Raw genomic sequence first — 22,275 nt, 5'->3', positions numbered from 1 at the left:
TCTAAATTCAAACCTTCTCATGTCAATGTTTTTGGAAGTGGTCAATCTGCATTCCAACAAACCACTCCAACCGTGGGCGTTTTCACAACCAATCCAACCACGAGCTCACCTGTAGCTTTGAAATATCCGTTAAGAATTGAACAAAATTCCTTCCTCAGTAAGGTTGGTTACAATGGCGAAGACATTGGAGCTAATATTGTGTTCAAATATGGTTTGGACGGAACTCGATTTGGAGATTCCAATGTTGAGTTGTTGACTGCAAATAGTTTGTGGCCATGGCCCAATGAAGATCGTATCAAAGCTGAGATGTGTGCCAGTACGACACGAGGATTTTGTTCGAGTGGCAAACGATTGGATGGAGTGAATGCTGTAACTTTAACTTCCTATATTTGGGAAATTTTAGGAAATCCAATTCCTACTGAAATTTATCAAAATTCGAACACTTCGACCACATGTTTTGGAATTGACTCTACATCTGCTCAAGTATGTTCTGGACATGGAGTTTGTGTGAGTTTAGATTCATGTTCTTGCACGGGTGGTTATACTGGAAGCAATTGTGCCACGCCACCTGCCATTACCTGTTTTGGAATTGCTCAAGGAAATGCCAGCGTTTGTTCAGGTCATGGTACTTGCGTGGCCTACAATCAATGCTCATGCACTGGTGGATATACCGGTAGTAATTGTGCAACGCCACCTGCCATCACTTGTTTTGGCATTGCTCAAGGAAACACCAGTGTTTGTTCAGGACATGGTACTTGCGTAGCCAACAATCAATGTTCGTGCACGGGTGGTTATACTGGAAGCAATTGTGCCACACCACCTGCCATTACCTGTTTTGGAATTGCTCAAGGAAATGCAAGTGTTTGTTCAGGACATGGTACTTGCTCTTCTCAAGATAATTGTTCCTGCAATTCAGGATATTCTGGAACTCGATGTGAGAATGCAAATCAACAACCTAAACCTTCTCCAATTGTTTCTAAAAGTATTCGCAATTTCAATAGCACGACAAGAAATGATTCAAATTCCTTGTTGAAGATCGAATGGAGAGGAATCTTATTGTTCATTCTTGTGAACGTTTGGATGATGGTTGAATTCATGTAAGGGAAATAAATATTTTCTTGAGGTTATGTGTTAGTTTGTGTTCTAATAGGCACCATGCCTTAGGAATAAAATGGCTTTCCTTTCCTGGAACCATGACAGGCGACAGTCAACGAAAAAAAGCTTTTCAGTTAACTTTCAATAAGTCATCCTCACAAAAAACAAACTTCTCTGCTTTCATCCTCTATCCTAAATTCCCAAGAACAACGGTCAAATTTGAAAGATTCTTCAACAACTGACAGTTTTTCATCACAAATAATTCTCATCTCACTTGTACCATTACAATCACCAACAACTAAATCCAACAACACAAAAAATCTCACTCATTCTAACATCATATCATCACAAACAATAATATCGGAAACAATTATCTTCCCATATTTGGAATTTCACAATGCCCCAATATGAAGATGCCAATTCATCACTCGATCATTCAGATTCACAATTCGAAAAGATTGCTTCTTCCTCTTATCGTGGATTGCCTTCTTTTCAATTAGAACATCACACCAAGAATATTTTAATTCCATCATCGACGACAAGTGGCAGCAATCATCATCCACAACAATCACCAACATCCACGAGAGGATCACCACAAACGACAAACTCTCATATTTCATCACCGAATGGATCGAATTCATCGTCTCCGTTGCCTCAAAATTCTCGTCAGCAATTAAATTTTTCTTCGACTTCGACACAACCTTCGCATAATCATTCGTCGACACGTGACAGCAAAGTCGATGTTCAAAATTATAGCCCACCAACCAATAATACATCGTTTTATCGACAACGAAAAACTCCAGTCATGTATCAACGAAATTCCCCCATGACTGCCCATACTCAAAACGGAATGACAAGTGGCAGCAATCATTCGCCGGCCGTCACGCTGGAGCACTCTACACCTACCACTTCCAACAATAAGAAATCAACCAATTCACCAGCAGCCTCTATAGGAATCAACAACAATATTGGTATTTCATTAGGAACTTCAACAAATTCGACGGCATGGTCTTCCTTTTCTTCAAGTCCTCCATTTTGTGATATTAATCCGAGTCCAATATTTTCGAGTTCTCCATTTCCGAAAGCTTCGATTCATACTTCGAAATTGAATATTGACGATGTTCGAAGCTCGTTGATTGCGACGGGAATTTTCGCAGTGACTCGAAAATTTCTGAGCACTCCAGTAAGTTTAATATTGATTTCAATCACAATGTGACTCATTATCAAATTTATTCATTGATGAATCATGAATGGATTTATTGATTGGTATTTAAATATTTAATTTAATTTTGAATTCGTTATGGAACTATTTTTTGATAAATTACATCTTGGTTTGAAATTCAATAATCTCATCTGAACCAAATGGATGAATATATATCATTGTAGCTCATGTACATTAGAGGTAGTTTACCTTGTCCTCTCGAATTTTCCGATCATAACAACATTTATCTCAATAAGGACGTTCTCACTCATCGAAGAAATATTTCCTCTAAAACTGCCAAAATTCCCAATGCCATGGATGAAGATGAAGACGATGAAGACATTTCGAGCATTCACACTCCTTCTCTTTCTAATATTTTAATTAATAATCATTTTGGAGAAAGCAAACCAAATTCACATGTGAACTCACATTGTAGTCGTTTTGAATTAAGCAGTGGAAATATTTCAACGTTTGGATCGCTTTTGCAAACTCCTGGCTCTAGTTTTGGAGATCCTTTATTGGCTTCTTCTTCATCAATTGCAAGCCATCGAATGAAAAGTAGTGGCACTCCTATTGGAAGTGAACTCATTCCACCCACATATCGATACACGGCCATGTATCAACAAATGATTCAAGAACAACAAAAACAACAAGAATTGATGAAAGATCAACAAGAGGGACTGTCTTCGACCGAAAAGCAAGTGTCACAGGATGATGTGACAAGTAGTCAAAATTTAATGACACATCAAAAACCCAACACTGAAATGGACACTTCAAATTCGAACATGAATCATGCATTACCTCTTTCCTCACCAGCTTCACCTCAACAACAACGAGACAACTCGTCTTGTACCTCTCCAACTCAAAATATTGCATTTCATCGATTTTCATTGGGTTCTACTTTTTCTCCACCTCAAGAAACTGTTTTTCGTGCTTCGGATCAATTTGTGACATCTCCGATGAGTCCGAATCATCCAGTGCAAGGATTAATGAGTCAGAGCCCAACCTCGTTGTTGAATCCTGAGGAATTTGCATTAAGGCGATCGACAGTGTCAAGTTCTGGAAGAAGATATTCGACTGGAAGTGCTTCATTTCCAAATGGTGAAGATCCGGCCGTTGTAATGACAAGTGGCAGTCAGTTGACTTCTCCACCAACGTCTGTCAATTCTCCACCTGTGCAATCTCATTTGACAGGAGTGTTGACAGAACCTCCATCTTCGAACTCGTCACAATTTTCACACACTACAATGAACCAATTTGGAGAAGGCGGAATGGGATACAACTCTTCCACTATTCATCAATATCGAGAAGCCCTTCGAAAACAACAAGAAATGGAGCCAGAAATGGAACGATTGAAACGTCTCTTTTTGGAACAGCAACAGCAACAAGGTCAACTTTCTCATGGAATTTCCATTCTTGGAAATCAACATCATCATGGCATGCCCATTCACGAACAAGATGAAAATGCAAACACACATTCCAGTAGTTACACAGAATACACCTATTCTCAAGAAGAACAAGCACTCGCTCAACAAGATCATGGAATTAAACGAAAACGAAGAGAACATGAAGAATTTGATGCACAAAAGAAACCCAAAGAAATGATCCACACGACATACCATTCTTCCATGTATTCATCATCAACCATTCCACAAACGTCACATCATCATCATTCTCAACCTTATTCTTCTGGATTTTCACACAATTCCATTTATGGAACCATGATGAGAGATCCTGTCACTTCTCCCAACTCGAGCATGACAACAACAAGTAGTAGCACTTCAGGTAGTGGTGGCATTTCCATGATGTATGCTTCTCATCAACAACCACATGCGTCACAACAACAACCAACCTTAATGCATCAACGTTCTTCCCTTAATGTCTTAAATTCCCTTAATCATTCCATGTCAAATTACGATCATACCACAAGTGCAATTTCAAACTCACAACATTCACAATTATCCAATGCAAAACCGCCTTCGAAAAAGGACAAATTTTTTGGATTTTTTGGAACTTTATTTGGAAAAAATTCAAAACCTTCGACCAATGCTCCATTGCAACATTCATTGAATGCTCATCCTCAACAACAACATGTTGCCATGACTGATGAATTTCAAACTCTGGATCGAAGTTTAAGTAATCTTTCATTGGAACATTCTCAAATGAGAATGGAAGATGACCAATTGTCACATTTAAATTCACATACTTCTCGACCACATGGATCGATTCAACAACATCAACAGCATTCACAACTTCAACATCATCACAGTTTCCACATGTATCCAAATTCTTCTTCGACGCATCATTCGAACCAAACTTTCACAAACACGTCACTTGTCAATTATCCAAATTCTCAACATTCCAATCATTTTTATCAACCTTCTCAAACCACAACAACAACTTTAAACATGTCTTCGAATGTGGTTCCTTCTCAAATACATCCAAGTCATGTTCATTCAGGTCATTTTCATGTTGTTTATAATCCAGAAATTGGAGAACCACAATTTCCTGCAAGTCCACCAAGTCCACAAAAACAAAATCCAACAACTAGTTTGAATTCTCAAAAACAACTGTCAAATGTCACCACTTCACCTACCAGCAGTCATCCACCCAGTACATTTTCTGACCATTCTCCTCGCATCCTGACATCATCTTTGAATTCGAATACTCCTCGAAATCATCCAACTGCTTCCTCTTCCCTGTCAAATGCGACTCTTCAAAATTCCATAATTTCCTCGAACACCACTTCTCCTGAAACAACCACGACCACTACCAATGGAAATGACGAAGATTTTGATACGGGAGGAGGAAATGGACCTACTTCTGATGATGACGCCTTACTCGACGATATGGATGATGAACCGAATAGTCTCGCCCGTGGAGTCACAAAAGAAAATGCAACAAAAAATTCATTGGGAGAATATGTGTGTGATGTGTGTGGAAAAACATTTGCTCAATTTGCCAATTTGAAACGACATTTAAGACTTCATTCGGGAAATAAGCCCTATACCTGTACGTTTGAGGGATGCGATAAGAAATTTGTGAGACGTTCCGATTTGCAAACACACATGAGAATTCATACCGGTGAGAGACCATATGTGTGTAATGTTGAAGGATGTGGAAAGACATTTACGACTTGTTCGAATTTGAGAAGACATGAACGATCGGTGCATAGTGGAGGAGGAGCTTCTGCTAGCGCATCATCGAGTGGAAAGAAAAAGTAATTTTATGGACACTTTAGGATATTCGATTCCAAGAATTATTTGACAACACAAGTATTGATCCGTACCATCAACATAAAAGAATCAACATAAAGGAATGAGATAAATAAATGTTTAATTAAGTTTCAATAGAATTTATGTTGCTTGTGCACGAGCTGTTGTTGTCTTAATCGAAAGGAGGATAATCACTAGAGGTTGCATCATATTCATTAGAAGTGGAATTTCCACTTGCTCCGTTACCAGTACTTCCATTTGCATTCTTGGTTGATCCAATAGCACTCAGAATCGAACTCATCAAACTATTCACATCACTGGCTGTGAGAGGAGCAGCAGTGGCCGTTCGTTGTTTCACTTCACTGAATAGGTCTTCCTCTTCATCGAAAGGTGTTTCCATTTTCAGCTTTTTATTTGAAGATTCCACTGCTTCCTCGTCTTCGTCAACTCGGAAAAAGTCGTCGGTGTAGACCGTGCTAGCAAGTGGATCTTCATCGTGGGAAGAGAAGGCACTGGTTGCGTTGCTACTAGTGCCAAGACGTTTGTTATTGAGATGAATTTCAACAGATGTTGAGACTTTTTGGAGATCTACAATGTAATTGTTGTTCCACTCCTAAAGTGTTGTGTGTGTGTGAAATGAAGAGTTGTCCAGTGTGGAAAATGTTGAAGAGAATGATGAAGAAAATGAGAGAGTTGAAATGATAGGGATCATGTTGCATTCATTATTAATCATGTGTTTAAAAATGTTTGTCATGTTAAAAAGTGTTTGTTAAATTTGTGTGTAATGGCTACTGGCATCATCATTGTTGAATTACGTACTTTAATACAATCATTGCACTTGTCCATTAAATCTTGTTGTTCTTTCAATTCTTGTTCTAGTTGTTGAATGTATTCTCTTCGCTTATTATTTTCTTTGGCAAGAGCAAATTTATAGTCTGTGCATTTTGTGATCATACTTTCAACGTCTGATTGCAATTGTTTTAATGTGAATGGTGACATGTTAGCTGTATTATATTTTGAGATCACATTTGAGGAAATTGGCATTTTAACAATTTATCATGGTGTGAGCGACATGGTGAAGTCCACATCAAAATGGTATGAAATGCGGTGGTATTGTGAAATTACCATTTTTTGTTTTTTGAAAAAGTAATTCTTCACACCATTTCTTCTTCTCAAAACAATGTACTTACCTAAACTATCCTCTCCAATATCAGGTCTATCCAACACTTTTTGTTTACATTCTGAAATCAGTTTATCATTGTCAGTAAAACTTTTTTGATCCAAGCGATTAGACTCCATAATTTCATTTAGTTGAGTAAGGGTTTTAACAATTGGCTTTGATGCAATTGTAGAATCAATTTGAGGAGAACCAAATGCTACTTGTCTGTCTCTCTTCAAAGATGAGCTACTGATTGAGTCGCCTACTGCATGAACACTACTGGTCTGTACACTAGAAGTAGATCCATCGAGGGCTCCTTCAATAATTCGTTTACATTCTTTAGAGAAGTCACTAGTAAAAATCTTTCGCTCTTCGAGCACATTGAACATTCTCTGTAAACTCTTTTGCTCGTTTTGAGGAATCATATTAATGTTATCACGTAAGGCTACAGGTAAAACATGTTGAAATTCGTCCACAAAAGCCTGTGTTTTCTTTCGGGAGTTTTGAATAACATCATTAGCCAAATAAAAGTAACATAATTTTCTTTTTGGTGCCGCTTTCTTCACTTCTCTTAACCAGATCTGAACAATCTCTTTTGCTCGTTTGGCATGGTATATTACCCACAAGGATAATGCTGTTGTTTGTGTTTGATTGAATTTGATGTAACACAGAACAACATGGCCCAGAGCAATTTTGTTCCACGAGTATATAAGAAATTCCGATATCAGCATTGGTATCACCCGAATACAATGATGATGACCACCACAAGCAACATGAATATTATCAAGAAGGTTGATATGATTAATCCAAAATTGTACAGCACAGTGATGATTAATACCGAGAGTATTTAACGATATAAACCGTCATCCCAAACATCCAGGGTTATTCATCATTATTATTATTTTCATCATCATGTTCCGTGCATAAATTGCACCATACATATTGATGATTACCAAGATCATCATGAATAACCGCCGCAAATAAACAATGATTAATATCAAAATCATTCAATACAATCATCATCCGAAATTCGTGTTCGCATTGATCAGCCAAAAAAAAATTATAAATCATCACGATGATTACACAACCAACTTTACACCACACTTACATTGAATACTTTGCTGAGTGTTCGTTAGCTTGTCCAATTTATCCACAAATACTTTTTCGTTCATTTTTTTTCGTTTGTTGGTTCGTCCCTCCAGCACTCGCGGACAAAGACAAAAAACAAAACCACAATCATGATGATCTCGATTATTGAGAAGTGAGGATGAAACTCGGGTTTAGTAATTGTAGGTTTACAATTTCAAAGGTACGGGAGAATTGTAGACATTCTTCCAACAGGTCTTTCAAGGTTGGTAGAATCTCTATAATTCTCTTGTATCCTTTCCAGGAAAACGAGAGTGAAAAAAGATCCTTTGGTACATGAAGCAATTTAGTTTTTACTGGTTCGAATAATACATTCGTTTGAATTGTTCAATTCTATAGGTATGTTCATACATTGAATCATTTGGTCTTTTGATTATTAATGTTGTTTATCATTCAATAAAGCCACAAAGACGACAGAAAGGATATGGCTTTCCTAGAGGTTGTTTCATTAAATTGCAAAGAATGCAAAAGCAGGCTCTCTCCGGAAAAACATGAGCCTTTTCACACACGAAATATTTTACAATACTATTTGGGAACAACAAGTTTTTATGACCACACGTAACGATTTGGATTCAACAAGAGTATTACAACCACAAATCTCAACAACCCATCTCTCCCTTATGAATATCTATCTTATCCACCAAATCTATAATTCGTGGGTTGAACACCAGATTCTCGATAGGCCTTTCCAGCATACTGATCTCGTTGTTTGAAATCAGAAATGTATCCATTCTGAGTTTTCATTTGCATGTGTCCATTTGGATGGCCTTTAATTGCTCTATTTTATAACATTGCATGAATTGACAATTCATCATAACAATTATTGAACAAGATGATATTCCAAAAAAAGGTAAAAATGAGTACCAACGAATGGAATCAATCAATCGATCATTCCATAAACTTACCCATACACTTGAACATCTCCAACTTGGTGTGGACCTGTCACTGCCTTATATCCATTGGCTTGTAAATAGGAACCAAAGTCTTTGGCACTCACTGGTCGTGCATGTTTCGTTCCCAATGCATGATCAATCGCATTGGCTACATGTCTCGCACAATATCCAGTACTGGCTTTCTTTGCATTGGATTGGACATGCTTGGTAGAAGCAGCAATGACATCTTGTGCTTTCTTTGTGGCTGTGGCTGCGGTTGTTGTCATGGAACGAGTTTTGGTGGAACTTGTTGTCGATTTGGATGATGAAGAGGTTGACGACTTGGATGATCCACTGCTGCTACCTGAGGATCCTGAACTAGTTCCTTTCATTGTATCAGAAAGTGAAATGAAATCACTCAATGAATCAAAAATATCATCTCGTTGGGCAGCATGACAGGAGGACGAGATGGACACAACAAGAATACATGCCATGACCAAGAGACATGCAATGACAAGTCGAGTGGTTGACAACATTTTTTTATGGATGTAATCTTGGACTAGGTGGATTTGTTTCAAACTTGTTTTTTTGAATGATTAGAATCAGAAATTATTGATTGTAATCAAAAAGATGCTGAGGATGTTTGATAAAACCGAGGTGAAACATTGGTAAGACTAGTTCAATATAATGTTGAAGTAAAAAGGTTCAGTTGAATAAGAATGTAATAAATACGTAATTTTGAATTGAAGTAAAAAGGTTCAGGTTTGTAAAATAACTTTCTTAGTGGCTTTGCATGTAAAAGTCACAAAAAAATGTAACCTTCATTCATTCTCGAGAACATCACACGAAACAAAATGAAACGACCACCACTACTCGAACAATACACTGCTCTCGGAGATTTTTCATCAATTTTTCATCATTTCAACCATCACGTAGAACATCAATTGGAATTTAAAACCTACTTGAAAACAATGATTAAAAATCGACCATCTACACCACCACGGGATGGTTTAAAAATTAATGAAATGGATTATCATTTAATTGAAATTGCTTCCATGTATGGACATTTAGAAATTCTCAAATATTTAATTTCGTTATTTCATGATGATGATGAAGAGGAAGAGGAGGCATGTCTAATGAATTCGAAATTGACCATCACTGCCTGTTTGATGAATCAAGCATTGATGACGGCATGTCAATTCAATCAAATTGAAATTATTGAATACATCATGACTCATATAGATCCTAAGGATATTCAATATAGTGTTTATGACTCTGAAACTGGATCCAATGGCTTGACCATTGTGAATGCTCTTCGAACTGGAAATTTTGAAATGGTTCGAGCATTTTACAACCGATCGAAATTTCGACCCCATAAACCGTGTCTCATATACAGACCTGATCGACCGAAATTTTGGAAGACGTATTATCCACTGTGGCTTGCATGTCAGAGTGGAAATGAAAAAGTTGTTAAATTTCTCATTGAGGAGGGAGCAGATGTGACAGAATTATCGGGAGACGAATATATTCCTGAAGAAAAACAAAGCGCTTTATCTGTTTGTCTGTGGCTTGGATACGATGATTTGGTGGATATTATTGTTGAAAATGCGGACACGGATTATGTGGATGATTATTTGTGTAATCTTCAAGAGAATGAAGGTGTTGTGGATATTTTGATAGAGTCCACAAAAAGAGTGGAAATGAAACAAAGGTTGAAAGATCAATTCAAATGGACGCTTTTCAATGCGAGAGAGTTGTTGAATCATGATATCACAATTGAATCATTCAAGGGAAATGCCATTTCGCTTGTTGAAGGATTTTAATTTCAATCATCCTTCTCGTGGTCGTACTGTTTCATATTAAATTTTAAATCATCCAATGAAGCGCTTTGAATAGAAAAATTGAGTCGTGTCGTCCTATTTATTTCAATCAATTTACTATTAATAAATTATGGTGAGCGTTAAAAGCGTTCGTTAGGGAATAGATATAAAATACAAAAAAGGGAGTGGAAGAAAAATCGGAAATGCATTGAGGACCCAATCCGTTGAGAGCATGATTGGGTCGAGTATTAACAAGAGTATCAACAACAATCATGATATCAATGTAATCCAATCATTTACAAATGCTGTTCCCGTCTAAATTCCTCAATTTCTCTCTCTTGATTCTTCAAATAATCTTCTCCGAAGGCCATCTTGTAAGCATGAGCCACGCTTTTAACTTCTCCTCGCATTTTCGCATACGTGTCCTCAATGCGTTGTTGAGAGGCACGATCTGGAACCAATGCCGATGATGATGGAGAATAGGAAGAGACAGATTTATGTGGATTCAATGAGTGTGGGTTCATTTCGAAGGAGGTTTGTATGAATGGCTTGGAAAATGCAACAATTTAGTTGGTTGTTGTTTTTTTTCAAAGTTTGTATTTCAGCCATTTTTCGCTCATTTACTTTTATGTGACCGAAGTAAATTCCCGAAAAATTCCGTTAAGCGAGAGTTTACAAGCGCGAGTGTGAAAATTAGGCCAAAATGGAGAATTTTGAAAGAGATAGGGACGAGGAGGAAATGGAATTTGATAGGACCTAAAGATTCTGAAAGTTTTGTTGAGAACTGTAGATGATAGTTATTCAAATAAAGAACAGAGAAAGGTTTTGAATAAGCTCGACCGAGCTTGCTTCACATAGATTTGACAGACTGATTGCGTTTAATTGGACTGCGGTGCTGTTACCATCACACCCGAACCACTCAAATTCTTTCGAGTACTTCCTTCAACAATGTTGAGCTTCGTACTCTTGTTCTGTTGCTTCTTGTTTAATCACTATTTTTACTCAAATTGAACAAAGTACATGTCTATCTCTTCAGGAAAAGCTTGGGACTGTGCAAATACACTCCTTGTGGAATCACATGAAATTGCTTACCTGCAGTTCTTTCCAATCACCTCTCAAGTTCCTTCACCAAGTTCAACATGCTGTTGTTCAACAACTTCACAGTTTCTTTCAACAACATGTACTTCATCAAAACTTCATCAATTCAGAAAACAGCTGAACAGTAGTAAACAGCAATTGTGGTAATTACCTTCTATCCACTTCGGGTCAAGGAAAAATCATGAAACCAATATTTAGACAATTCGTCGAATGAACAGAAGTGTTATTCTAAGAAATATTGTTTACGGAGAGAAGAATAAACTCATCCTCACATTGGTAGATGGGCGATTTCCTCCTCCTCAAACATTAATCCTTTATCATAAGATGGATGTTTGGCATTAGTTTCCTTTACAATAAAGAAACAAGAATCAACCAACCACTTTTATTCCAAATTTGTTCCGGATGTCAATGTTGGAATTATTATGAATCTTGTTTCGTTATCATATTCTCAACCAACAACAATCCCATCAATAATAACAACAACCATCATTCAATAAGCTTTGACCAGTTTAATCCTTTCATTGCACTTTTGATGCCTTTAAAATTGAGGAATTCCTATACAAAACACGAATAATTGAAAATGAAAAAGTGTTTTCAGCTTGTAATTCCATCCTCTGGATCCTTTTGCGCTTCTTGAGAAGCAAATTGAAGTGCATATCCATTTTGTTTCACTGCTTCCAATACAATCTCTCGATCATTTTGCAATTCTTGAGAAAGCAACATTTTCCCTCTTTTCATCAGATTATCCAAAAGAAATGGTGATAGAATTTGCATTGATGAAATTATTCCACAAATTTATAACTTCTCATCACGTCGATCTGAATGCTATGACAATTCAACACACCATTGATTATTATTTATTCAGTGATACTATCTATAACTTTGTGGAACATTTATGGAGTACTCTTAAACCAATTCATTACAAACAACTGCAAAAGGTTGTGAATAATATTGTTCAAGGTTTTCCAATTGAAAAAATATCAGAATCATGTATTGGTTTTATTGTGAAATTTTTGAATGATTGGAAACAAATGAAAGCCTTTCCTCACCTCACATCCATTCAACAATTGACACAACAAAATCTTTCCAAACATGACCCGGAATTGGCTAAAATCCTACAATGTTGTCAAATTGCGAAATCTCAACCTCAATTCAAAACTATTCATTTCATTTCATTTTTGGGAATGGGTGCACAAGGTGTTGTATTGAGATGCTTGTACAAGAATCATTGAATGGTTACTTGTAAACTCTTTTTTGAACCAACAAACGACCCCAATAGATTGAAAGAACAATTTAAAGTGATAAAGGATGAATGCATGCAAGAGCATGTGCTTAAATGTCAAGAATGTAATACTATTGAATATAATGGCTCACATTACCCATACATTATCATGGAAATAGGAAAACACACATTGAAAGAAAAGATTCATTCTATTCATTCCAACAAGATTTCGAAATATTACAAGCGAGAATCTACATCCAAGTTTCTTGAGAAAATAGATTTAATTTGGATTTTGAATTGTTTCATTGATATTCTTAAAGCGGTGACTGCTTTGCATGGAATGAACATGCTACACAGAGATTTGAAACCAGAGAATATTATGCTCACACAAGAGGAAAAACCGAAATTGATTGATTTGGATGCTTCTAGAAACCTTCAATATCGACACAGCGTAACCGTGAATGTTGGAACTTGGGAATATCTGGCACCTGAGGCTCAACATGACCAAGTTTCAAGAATCGAAAATAACACCACAGTATCGAAATTTTGTGATGTGTTCTCTTTGGGATGCACGTTCATGAAAATGTTGACTAATTGTTCATTGAGACTTGATGGAACATATTTAAATTCACAAGAACAAGATTTATATGAAAATCAACACCAAACCACCAACAACACTGGTGATATGAATTATTTCTCAGAATATGGAGGATCATATTTTTATGTGGCTGTTGCAACTTCACATGGAGAATCCAAATTACATCATGCACTTTACAAGGAATTGGACAAACATATTGATCCGTCATGGAAAGTGAATGACATTCTTGGAAGGTGTTTGATGACCATGATTCAGAAAGATATTGAAACTCGAAGAGATTGTGTGAGATATATTCCAATTTTGCAAGCTGTGAAACAATCACTTGAAAAAGGAATTAATAATCCAGATTTTTCCTCTCTTGATTTGAGTTTATTGAAAGAATATCAACCATCATTTATTGAAAAGATGATGAAAGAGAACAAAAGGTTGAAACAAGACAATGCCAAGTTGCTCCAAATTAAGGACAAGTACGAGAAATTACTGGCCTATATGGAAAAACACTCCATTAATTTCGAGTAATGGAAGCCGAGAGTTTCGACAATGTCTGAGTATTACAGACACTCTTTATTTAATTTTTGGAAGTTTGACCGATGTCGAAGGATTGGCAAAATTGTTGACACTGTTACCTGTGCGTTTCGACGCTGCCGATGAGCTTGCTGAACTATCTCTTAGCATGGTGGAAAGATTCTTATCAAATAAATCAATCATGTTCAATTCATCAATTCGTGCTTGATCCAAATGCTTAGGATGTCGATTGTCTTCCCTTGACGTTGTTTTTCCACGATTGATCCATGGTTGAGCTGGAGGTGTTGTTTGACGTAATTCCAAAGTTTTCTCCAAGTTCTTTCTTTCTTCAGGATAGGTCGGTACGGTCATGTACTTTTTCGAGCTCTTTTCCATCTCGTCACGGTGTTTAGAATTGGCGGATTGTCGAGACAGCTCATACACGTTTTGAAAATTTTCATAAATGTGATTTTTCGTTGTTGTTGGACTTTTCAACGACTGTCTTAATTTGTAGTCTAGTTTGTTGTCAATTTGAGTACTTGCTCGTTGTGTCCAAGAATTGACCATGATGCAATACACAATATCAGGAGAGATGGTAATTTCGGGTTTTCTACTCCTTGTTCCTGCACTGCTAAAATTGGTATAGGCTCTAATTTTTGGAGGTGGATGTTTTCGATCGGATCGAATCAAGGTTCCAGTCATGTAACTGTGTAAATTAAAAGGAGGTAACTCTTTAGTCATGGGAGGGAAGGCAGCAACAATGTGACCCTTGAGATGTGGAATGTAGATCCAAAACTTCTTTTCAGGTTGTGACACCTCTTCTAAAGAATATCCAGAAGGATTGGTGTTGAATGCTCTGACTCGTGCCTTTTTTCGTTTTTCTTCTCCTTCGAAAATAATTTTTTCAGCAGGTGGAAGGTGAGCTGGAGTTTCAATTAGAGGAATTCCTTCAAATCCAACTTCTTCATTCAAATGAATAGCCAAATCATCAATTGTTTCAGGAGATGAATATACTTCTTCATGTTCGGTCTCTCGTTTGGCCCTTTGCATTTCTTGGTCCTCAATCTTTTTCTTCTTTTGGTTAAATACTAACAAATTATCTACTTCAATAAGAGTATCATCACAAAATCGTTCCTTGATATTCATTAAATTACACGAGTCGGGAAGAAGGCCATTTTCAATGATTTGTTCCACTGAATCGGTAGAGAAAATGCTATAAACTTTGGACAGTGCTGCCAAAATTTTTAAATCTTCCGCCTTCTTGTTCTTGATATAAATCTCTTTGCTCGATAAAATATTTTCAAATGTATCTTGAAGTCGTAATCGTGTGATACCTTTCTTGGTGTCATCAGTAGGTATAACTTGAACGGACGGTCTCCTTCCTGCTCCTTTTTTCTCATCCACTTTGTCGACAGACTTTGAACTAACACCAATTAGCTGTTCATAGAGACGGTGGCTATAAAAACATGAAAAATCGTACATAATCTTCACAGGAAGCATTTCCTTGTTACAATAGTTCTCTACATGGCCTACTAAAAATCGAAGAGCATCCTTTGATGTGGCCTCTACTGTAAGCAATCGTTTTCTGCCATCACTAATCTCAAATCCACAAAAATACTTTAGGAAGTCCTTATTTCCTTTCGTATTGTTGGGTTGAGGAGATTCTGCAGATTCGGGAGACAAGCTTGTCCCCAAAGAATTTGACGTGCTCACTGGCGACATTGGACCAAATAAATCTGACCTACTCTTGGAAGGTGTTGGCCGTGTAAAGTATTGTGTGAATAGTTGTTCGACCTTTTGAACAAGGGCAATGTTGTCCCATGAAAACATCAACACAAGTGGATAAATACTTTTTTCAGTCTCTGTAAAAACTGGAAATGGGTTATTGAATCTCATTTGAATTTTGACAGAGCTCTTCTTTTCTACATATTTTCCTTCGAAAACAGTGTACTCAACTTGAAACACTTCGTATTTGCGGACGCTAAAGCGACCTTGGGTGATTCCAACAAATTGGTTTTGGAATTTTTGTTCTTTGGACTTTTTGAGGATGCCTTCGCTTTCTTTTCTTCCTCTATTGCCTGGACTCGTTTCTTTTCCTCTTCGAGACGTTTAACAGCTTTTTCATACTCGTCTTGAAGCATACAGACGCCTTGAATTTGAAAATTGTCAGAGACCTCTCTACCTCGTGAGTTAAGGATCATTGTTTTCAAAGATACCTCTGCTTTTCCAAAGAATTTACCAACTCCTTCTTTTGGATCTCTGTCATGTACTTCGAATACGATAGGAATTCTTGAAAAATATTCTCTATACATTTCCATTTCAGAATTGCTTCCCAAGTATATAATTCTCTTGTAATTCAGTGAAATGAAAGACGCATGCTCGTATCCATTCGTCCTGAATGTTTTACCACGAATGTTAAATGATAGAGAAACGGGTTTACATCTTTCTGCAAGATATTTCTCATTGGGAAGGTCTTTGAGTGAGGAAATGGAAATTAGAACTGGGTTGAGCTTGTTCTGAACCTCTTCTGAAAGGATGCTCGTACCTTCAGCAACTTCTATTCTTACATTAATGTGATTTAGTATTTCACTCGTTTCATTTGTGTTTGGAAGCTGAGTTATGCTAAAACGAGAGGATGAAGGAGTTTCGGATTTGAAAGAGTCATCCATGAGCAATGTCGGTGCAGCGATATTCAGCGTGTTGTCTGATTTACAAAGAAGTGAACTCCAATTCTTGTACTTGATGCTTTGTTTTTGTTCATACTTTGCTTTTGTGAAACCGAATTTGTCATTCACAAAAAGTGGCATTGTACACGTTTTGAATGTATGCAAAATTTCGCAATTACTTCCGAAAGAACTCTTGATATCATGGACCATGGACTCTATAAGCTCATCTTGATTGATAGATGTGGCAGCACTGATAGCTGTTTGTATCTTTTTTGTTGTTGATGGTGTTGGTAATCCAGGAGGGGGAGGAGCATTGTCCTTCTTTGCTAGGTAGAAGCTGTCGAGTTGGAAGCTAATTGTTATGCATGTATCAGTAATAATCACAATAAATTAATTTGATGATCATTATTATTTTGCTTGTGAGAATTTTGACAAGTCATGAGTTGAACCTACCAGCAGCATCTTTCTTTTGGGTGTTTGTTTGGCCATTTTTCTTTTTTTCTGCCACAGACGAGGCAGGAAGAGATGGGTCAAACTCTCTCCTTATTAAAAACGAAATAAAAGGGCTTGATTCATAGTACACCAAATCCTGCAGCGTTTCAAAAACAATACAGTGTTCCTTTTCGATTAAAAAATCCTGAGATTCAATCAATGTATGATGCATCTCTGTTTGCCCAGTATTTCCTTGATAATTGCTGACAAGGAAATAAACAAAACGATGTTCCCAAAGTTTTGGAATGTTGTCATCCTCTAATTGTGAAGTATTGGAACTTGTTGTTGTATTGTTATTCGGCTGCTGGGTTTTTTTGGATGAGGAATTTGGTCTTTTTCCTGAGGCAGACGATGGTTTCGATCTTGTTCCTGCATTAGTCGGAGATTTGGAAGAAATCGGTTCTGCTTCATTATCACTATTTACAAAAGGATACGATGGCATTTCTAAGAACGTTTTACCCTTAAATCGTACATTCACTCTTTTCGTAAATCTTGAAAAAACCGAAGACCCTTTTTGATTCGATGACACTGGTATATTATTCTTTTCAGGAGGCTTCCATGCTTGTGATACATTATGTAAATCCTCAATTGGAAATACTGAATTATTCAAAAACGAATTAAAAGCTGCCAAAGAGCTGTAATCTTTAGAAGTGCCCAAAGTGCTTCCGACCTCTGAATATTGATTGGCTCCTCTTGCTGATGTAATTGAGGCCGATGAAGAAGCCTCCGTTAATTTCCTTGGAGGAGGTAAAGGTGATGTTGCATTGTTATTATTACTACTCGCTGGACTTGCCTCAGTAAAATTTGAAACTCCAGCAGGCTGAGAGTTGTTGGCGCCATTTTGTTGCATTTTTTTACGATTTGTTTTTTAATGATGGTTCGGTTACTGGCGGTTGTAATACATTGAAAAATTTACAAGAGATGGTGTAATAGTTGAATCGATAGTTGTTTTCCTTTTTAAGAATTGAGTGGTAGACTGACCTCCCTTGAGTGTGAGTTCAGTTTTGAGTATAAGTTTACCACAAAAACATTCGATCCATGTCATTTCCATTGTCTCAATAATGCTTTGAAAAAAACCACTTTACAAAAGAATCTCTTTTGAACTCGTCATTAAGGATCCTTTTTCCAATATCCTTCTCATGTCATGCTGATCTTCACATTACAAAAAAAAAACTCCAACTGCCACTTGTCACCATGCACTCTAGAATCAACTTCCACTACCTCGAAGTCAAGAAACCTGGCAAACAAGCCTTGATCTTTGCAACCGTCTCTGCAGGTGCCTATCTCGTCACTCAACTCTCCAAAACCGTATTTGGTTTGCCATCCACCACTCCCAACAATGATCACGAAATGAAACAATTTTATCGTCCCATTGATCAGAGAGAAACTTGGTCGTTTGATTTTACATCCATTGCTCCAGTACGACCAAAGAGAGATGAATAATAGATCTCTTGCTGAGTGTGTGTGTGTGATTGGTATAGTAGTATACTAGATCAGAAGGAAGAAGGTTGTGATCTGATCACACACTTTTAACGTTAATATGAAATTATTGTTGATGATCGTTGTAAAATATTTGTAATATTAAAAAAATATTTTAACAACGATTGTTGAGAGACATGTACTTTGGAATTCCATCAAAGCACGAATAGAATGAACGTTCTGCAACTTGATGAATACACACAATCTTGAATTTGAAACATTTCAAAAAAATGATTCAAAATCAGAAACAAGATCAAGAGACGCTCGGAAGGGTTCTGCTGCAGTTTATTGAATTTTCAGTCCATCATCATCATGAGGATTCCAACAGAAATTACAATCAATATTATTGCCAATTACTTTCTCAACTCTTTCATGCTCGGAAGAATGGTAAAGCCTTTTCAGGAAGATTTGAAATTCTGTATGAATTGGTAACGATAACATCATCCAACCATAGTTCCAACCCCAACGATGATGATGAGCTTCATCCAAATGGATTATTAAACAGTCCAATTGGGAATCATCATCCGATTATTGAAATTACTGAAATTGGAAAACAGTTATTGCCTGTTTCAGTGGCCTATTCAAAAAAACATGATTTAATGATGGTAGTTGATCGAAATGCATGTTTTTACTTTTTTCAAAAAGAGTTGAAACGATTCATGAATATGTTTGATGATAGATGTCATAATTGGTATCAGCAGCATGTGTCACATCATACTTTGGGAATAGTTGTGGAAAGTTGTGAAAATGGTTGTGATTATGTCATTGCTGTATTCTCAAATAACATTCGAAAGTATAATATGAAATGGTATTTCAATAGTTTTGGAATGCCAAGATTGATCTTGATCAAAAAATGGATCATCAGCGAGAAGGACATTCAGAAATCAACCAAACAAAAAACATTTTTCAGACCCAATGCAGCAGTTGTGGTTAAAGCTGACAAGATCGGACACCATCATAATACGCTGTATGCCACTGACGGCACGAATATTCACGTGTTCAACTTGGTCAATGGTAAAATGTTGAGGACCCTTCAAATTGGTATACCCTTGTTCTCCATCGATTATTTACATGAAACGAGTGAATTTGTTCTCCTCTCAGATGAAAACAAAATTATTCTTTACAATGAAACATTACAAATGATTACTTCAACCATAGGCGAAGAAGAGGATAATGCCTTGGATACCACGACAGAACAAGTACTTGTGGATCGAGCTTCTAGAAATATCATTTGCATTGGCTCCAAATTTCAAAATGCAATTATTGTCATTTCAGGAGTCACGAGAAACCCCATTCATGTCTATGGTAAAAATGATCAGACGAAACACGAGTATTACATCTCTCCACAGTGTGCTTGTATGGACGAAATGAATGGTGAGCTTATTGTTGCAGATCGTCGCGGTAGAATTATCATATTTAAATGAAGAAACATTTCCAGTTTTCTCAATTTTAGCATTCCAACAGATCATAGAAGGGTTTACTTTAACAAGAACCATGTTAGAACACGGCCAAAGGATTTGGAATTCGAACTAATAGTTTCTTTCTGACATTTAGTTGAGTTTTTGAAATTCAGTGAAACATTTGTAATTTCACAAAACCTGTCGAGTTGAACATGAAAATCAAATTTATTGATGCTTGGCAAGAGTGGCTAATGGTGTCACTTTATATTCCACTGGCTTTCTCAATCCTGTCTTTCGATAGTCCTCTCTCATGCTTTTGGTAAAATCTCCCCACTTGTTGGTAGGCTTGGCTTGAGGTGGAGCAAATTGCAGAGCTTCCTTTGTCTTTCCCAATTCATCTCCCCATGAGGATGAATTAATGTCACCAGAAGGAGCCATCATTGGCTTGTCTGGCAGAATACTCTTCGTTGTGAGATGCATGTTCGAAGGAATATGAGTACAAGTGGTGGAAATTTCTGAAAGCTTTTCCTTCTTTTCAATCTCTGTTTGATAGGTGGTTTTAAAAGAACTGGTTGGATCACGCTCATCTTCTCGCTCCACTTGCCATTGTGCCTTCTTTTGCTCGAGTAATCGAACGGGAGCTTGTTGACCAGTGATTTGAGGTTTAATGGTCTTGATACTTTTGAGAGCATCCTCTGTTTTCAAAGCATCTTTTTGATGTGAAAATGTCAGAGCTGACATGGTGACCAAACTCTTTTCAAATTTATCGTCACCATGAACAAACAGTATCTCCTTTCCAGTTTCGTTGGGAAGAATAGGTTCAGCAACTTGATAGGCATTTGGTTTCAATTCCGTTGGGTGTTGATACAAAGTTTGATTCAATGTAGGGCCAGTTTGTTGTAATGCCACAAACGAAGGATTCGTATTAATTTTCTCGAGATAATCATACGCATTGCGCTCCTCGATCCAATTATTCATCAAGGTACCATTATTGTAGGCATTCTTATGAGAGCTAAGACCGATTTGTTCCGAACGAAGGACTCTCTCCTTAGGTGGAAGAAATTCAGTGACTGATTTCATGGTGGCTGTTGGTTGTTGAGGCATGGCTGTCCGTGATTGGATTGGTTATCGGGATGTATTGATCGTATAACGGAATATATGTACAATGAGAGGTGAAGCAGAAACCAATGAATGGATTGTTTGTGATTTTTTTTAAATTGGTGTAACAGTAAATTATTTGAAAAACGAGCGGGAAACCTTTCATTTACAATATTGTACAATATTGGGACAAGTCTTTGATCCACTTGAGGCTATACTGATATCAATCTTCTTACTCGTCATTCTAACAACATTGAAAATCACCAAATCGATGCACACAAATGTGTGAGGTAGCTCAGCTCACTAACATTACACGCCTCCACTACTCGATAACTCTCGAGAAGATGCCGAGCGACCATGCACTCTCTCATACGCCTCTTCCAAATGATCATAATGTTCATGTCTCTTATATTGAAGTCGATGAGGCAATATTCCATGAATGAATACACTCACCAAACCAATGATGAATACAACTAGAAACATGATGGCAATCAAGGCACATGTGATGGCAATCACGTATAATATATTACGCACTGGAGAGAGTTTTTCAAACGAAACGGAATCATCATCGAGTTCGGAGTCCAAATAGCATGTAATATTCGTTCCGCTTAGTAATTCATAAAACATGGAGTGCTCACTAAATTCTAGAGTGGTTCTATTCCTACTCATTTCCAATGGATGAGAACATGATGTAGAGTCATCGTTTTGTTTCCGTTCAATAACAACAGAAGAAGAAGAAGAAACACCCAAAGCCTTGTTCTCATCATGATGATTGTCTTTACGGATCTGATGATGATCCAAACAAAAGCCTGCATCATCTTCGGGATGCACCCGAACCACAGCTCTACAATACAGGACGCAATGTTCCTCTCCAATAATGCCATGAGAACAATGATTCAAACATTCCGTGTGTGGTTCCAATACTGTACATTCTCTCTTGATCCTATATTCATTCTCCATATTGGGTAAGGAATAGGACAAGATTCCCATGAGGACTGCCATTGATCCTAGTCCTACGGTCATGGTGAGAACCACTCCGAGAACGATATTTCGTAAACGGATGAGTTTTTGCATGTGAAAGAATGATGAATAGGTTGTTGTTGTTGTTTTGGTGGAATATAGTTGTGTAGAGCGCTCAACAGATCATTCACAAAGAGAAGAATACAACAAAAGATGACACACTTGAACAAGCGAAAAGCGGATGATGATA

The 22,275-nt window shown here is 37.1% G+C and overlaps 12 protein-coding genes across 12 annotated transcripts in view; 5 read left to right on the top strand and 7 right to left on the bottom strand.

Annotated features, from left to right (window-relative positions):
- C9374_005310 (uncharacterized protein) overlaps positions 1-1,101 on the top strand; it is a gene marked incomplete at both ends in the record, with an annotated part of 1,272 nt that extends 171 nt beyond the window's left edge. Inside the window, one exon of the mRNA XM_044695047.1 lies at positions 1-1,101. This exon is cut by the window's left edge and continues 171 nt beyond it. Within this exon, the coding sequence (XP_044548409.1) occupies positions 1-1,101 (1,101 nt within the window).
- Positions 1,102-1,492: 391 nt separating this feature from the next.
- Positions 1,493-5,520, top strand: C9374_005309 (uncharacterized protein; the record flags this gene model as incomplete). The annotated part of the gene is made up of 2 exons (XM_044695045.1): positions 1,493-2,278; positions 2,482-5,520. 2 exons carry the CDS (start codon positions 1,493-1,495, stop codon positions 5,518-5,520), a joined length of 3,825 nt encoding a protein of 1,274 aa, XP_044548408.1.
- A 163-nt stretch (positions 5,521-5,683) lies between these two features.
- Positions 5,684-7,842, bottom strand: C9374_005308 (uncharacterized protein; the record flags this gene model as incomplete). Its single annotated transcript, XM_044695044.1, has 4 exons — positions 5,684-6,124; positions 6,331-6,515; positions 6,702-7,304; positions 7,779-7,842. 4 exons carry the CDS (start codon positions 7,840-7,842, stop codon positions 5,684-5,686), a joined length of 1,293 nt encoding a protein of 430 aa, XP_044548407.1.
- Positions 7,843-8,449: 607 nt separating this feature from the next.
- On the bottom strand, positions 8,450-9,224 carry C9374_005307 (uncharacterized protein; the record flags this gene model as incomplete). The annotated part of the gene is made up of 2 exons (XM_044695043.1): positions 8,450-8,594; positions 8,722-9,224. The coding sequence occupies 2 exons, from the start codon at positions 9,222-9,224 to the stop codon at positions 8,450-8,452; spliced, it is 648 nt and encodes a 215-aa protein (XP_044548406.1).
- A 318-nt stretch (positions 9,225-9,542) lies between these two features.
- Positions 9,543-10,511, top strand: C9374_005306 (uncharacterized protein; the record flags this gene model as incomplete). The annotated part of the gene is made up of 1 exon (XM_044695042.1): positions 9,543-10,511. The coding sequence occupies one exon, from the start codon at positions 9,543-9,545 to the stop codon at positions 10,509-10,511; it is 969 nt and encodes a 322-aa protein (XP_044548405.1).
- Positions 10,512-10,804: 293 nt separating this feature from the next.
- Positions 10,805-11,032, bottom strand: C9374_005305 (uncharacterized protein; the record flags this gene model as incomplete). The annotated part of the gene is made up of 1 exon (XM_044695041.1): positions 10,805-11,032. The coding sequence occupies one exon, from the start codon at positions 11,030-11,032 to the stop codon at positions 10,805-10,807; it is 228 nt and encodes a 75-aa protein (XP_044548404.1).
- Positions 11,033-12,838: 1,806 nt separating this feature from the next.
- On the top strand, positions 12,839-13,945 carry C9374_005304 (uncharacterized protein; the record flags this gene model as incomplete). The annotated part of the gene is made up of 1 exon (XM_044695040.1): positions 12,839-13,945. The coding sequence occupies one exon, from the start codon at positions 12,839-12,841 to the stop codon at positions 13,943-13,945; it is 1,107 nt and encodes a 368-aa protein (XP_044548403.1).
- A 45-nt stretch (positions 13,946-13,990) lies between these two features.
- Positions 13,991-15,826, bottom strand: C9374_005303 (uncharacterized protein; the record flags this gene model as incomplete). The annotated part of the gene is made up of 1 exon (XM_044695039.1): positions 13,991-15,826. One exon carries the CDS (start codon positions 15,824-15,826, stop codon positions 13,991-13,993), a length of 1,836 nt encoding a protein of 611 aa, XP_044548402.1.
- A 26-nt stretch (positions 15,827-15,852) lies between these two features.
- C9374_005302 (uncharacterized protein) lies at positions 15,853-17,938 on the bottom strand (the record flags this gene model as incomplete). Its single annotated transcript, XM_044695038.1, has 2 exons — positions 15,853-16,922; positions 17,050-17,938. 2 exons carry the CDS (start codon positions 17,936-17,938, stop codon positions 15,853-15,855), a joined length of 1,959 nt encoding a protein of 652 aa, XP_044548401.1.
- Positions 17,939-18,797: 859 nt separating this feature from the next.
- C9374_005301 (uncharacterized protein) lies at positions 18,798-19,991 on the top strand (the record flags this gene model as incomplete). The annotated part of the gene is made up of 1 exon (XM_044695037.1): positions 18,798-19,991. The coding sequence occupies one exon, from the start codon at positions 18,798-18,800 to the stop codon at positions 19,989-19,991; it is 1,194 nt and encodes a 397-aa protein (XP_044548400.1).
- Positions 19,992-20,192: 201 nt separating this feature from the next.
- On the bottom strand, positions 20,193-21,071 carry C9374_005300 (uncharacterized protein; the record flags this gene model as incomplete). Its single annotated transcript, XM_044695036.1, has 1 exon — positions 20,193-21,071. One exon carries the CDS (start codon positions 21,069-21,071, stop codon positions 20,193-20,195), a length of 879 nt encoding a protein of 292 aa, XP_044548399.1.
- A 303-nt stretch (positions 21,072-21,374) lies between these two features.
- Positions 21,375-22,139, bottom strand: C9374_005299 (uncharacterized protein; the record flags this gene model as incomplete). The annotated part of the gene is made up of 1 exon (XM_044695033.1): positions 21,375-22,139. The coding sequence occupies one exon, from the start codon at positions 22,137-22,139 to the stop codon at positions 21,375-21,377; it is 765 nt and encodes a 254-aa protein (XP_044548398.1).
- Positions 22,140-22,275: the final 136 nt, after the last annotated feature.

This window comes from Naegleria lovaniensis, assembly GCF_003324165.1.
Source record: "Naegleria lovaniensis strain ATCC 30569 chromosome Unknown tig023, whole genome shotgun sequence".
Taxonomy (NCBI): domain Eukaryota; phylum Heterolobosea; class Eutetramitea; order Acrasida; family Naegleriidae; genus Naegleria; species Naegleria lovaniensis.
This window is presented reverse-complemented; position numbering and strand designations above follow the sequence as displayed.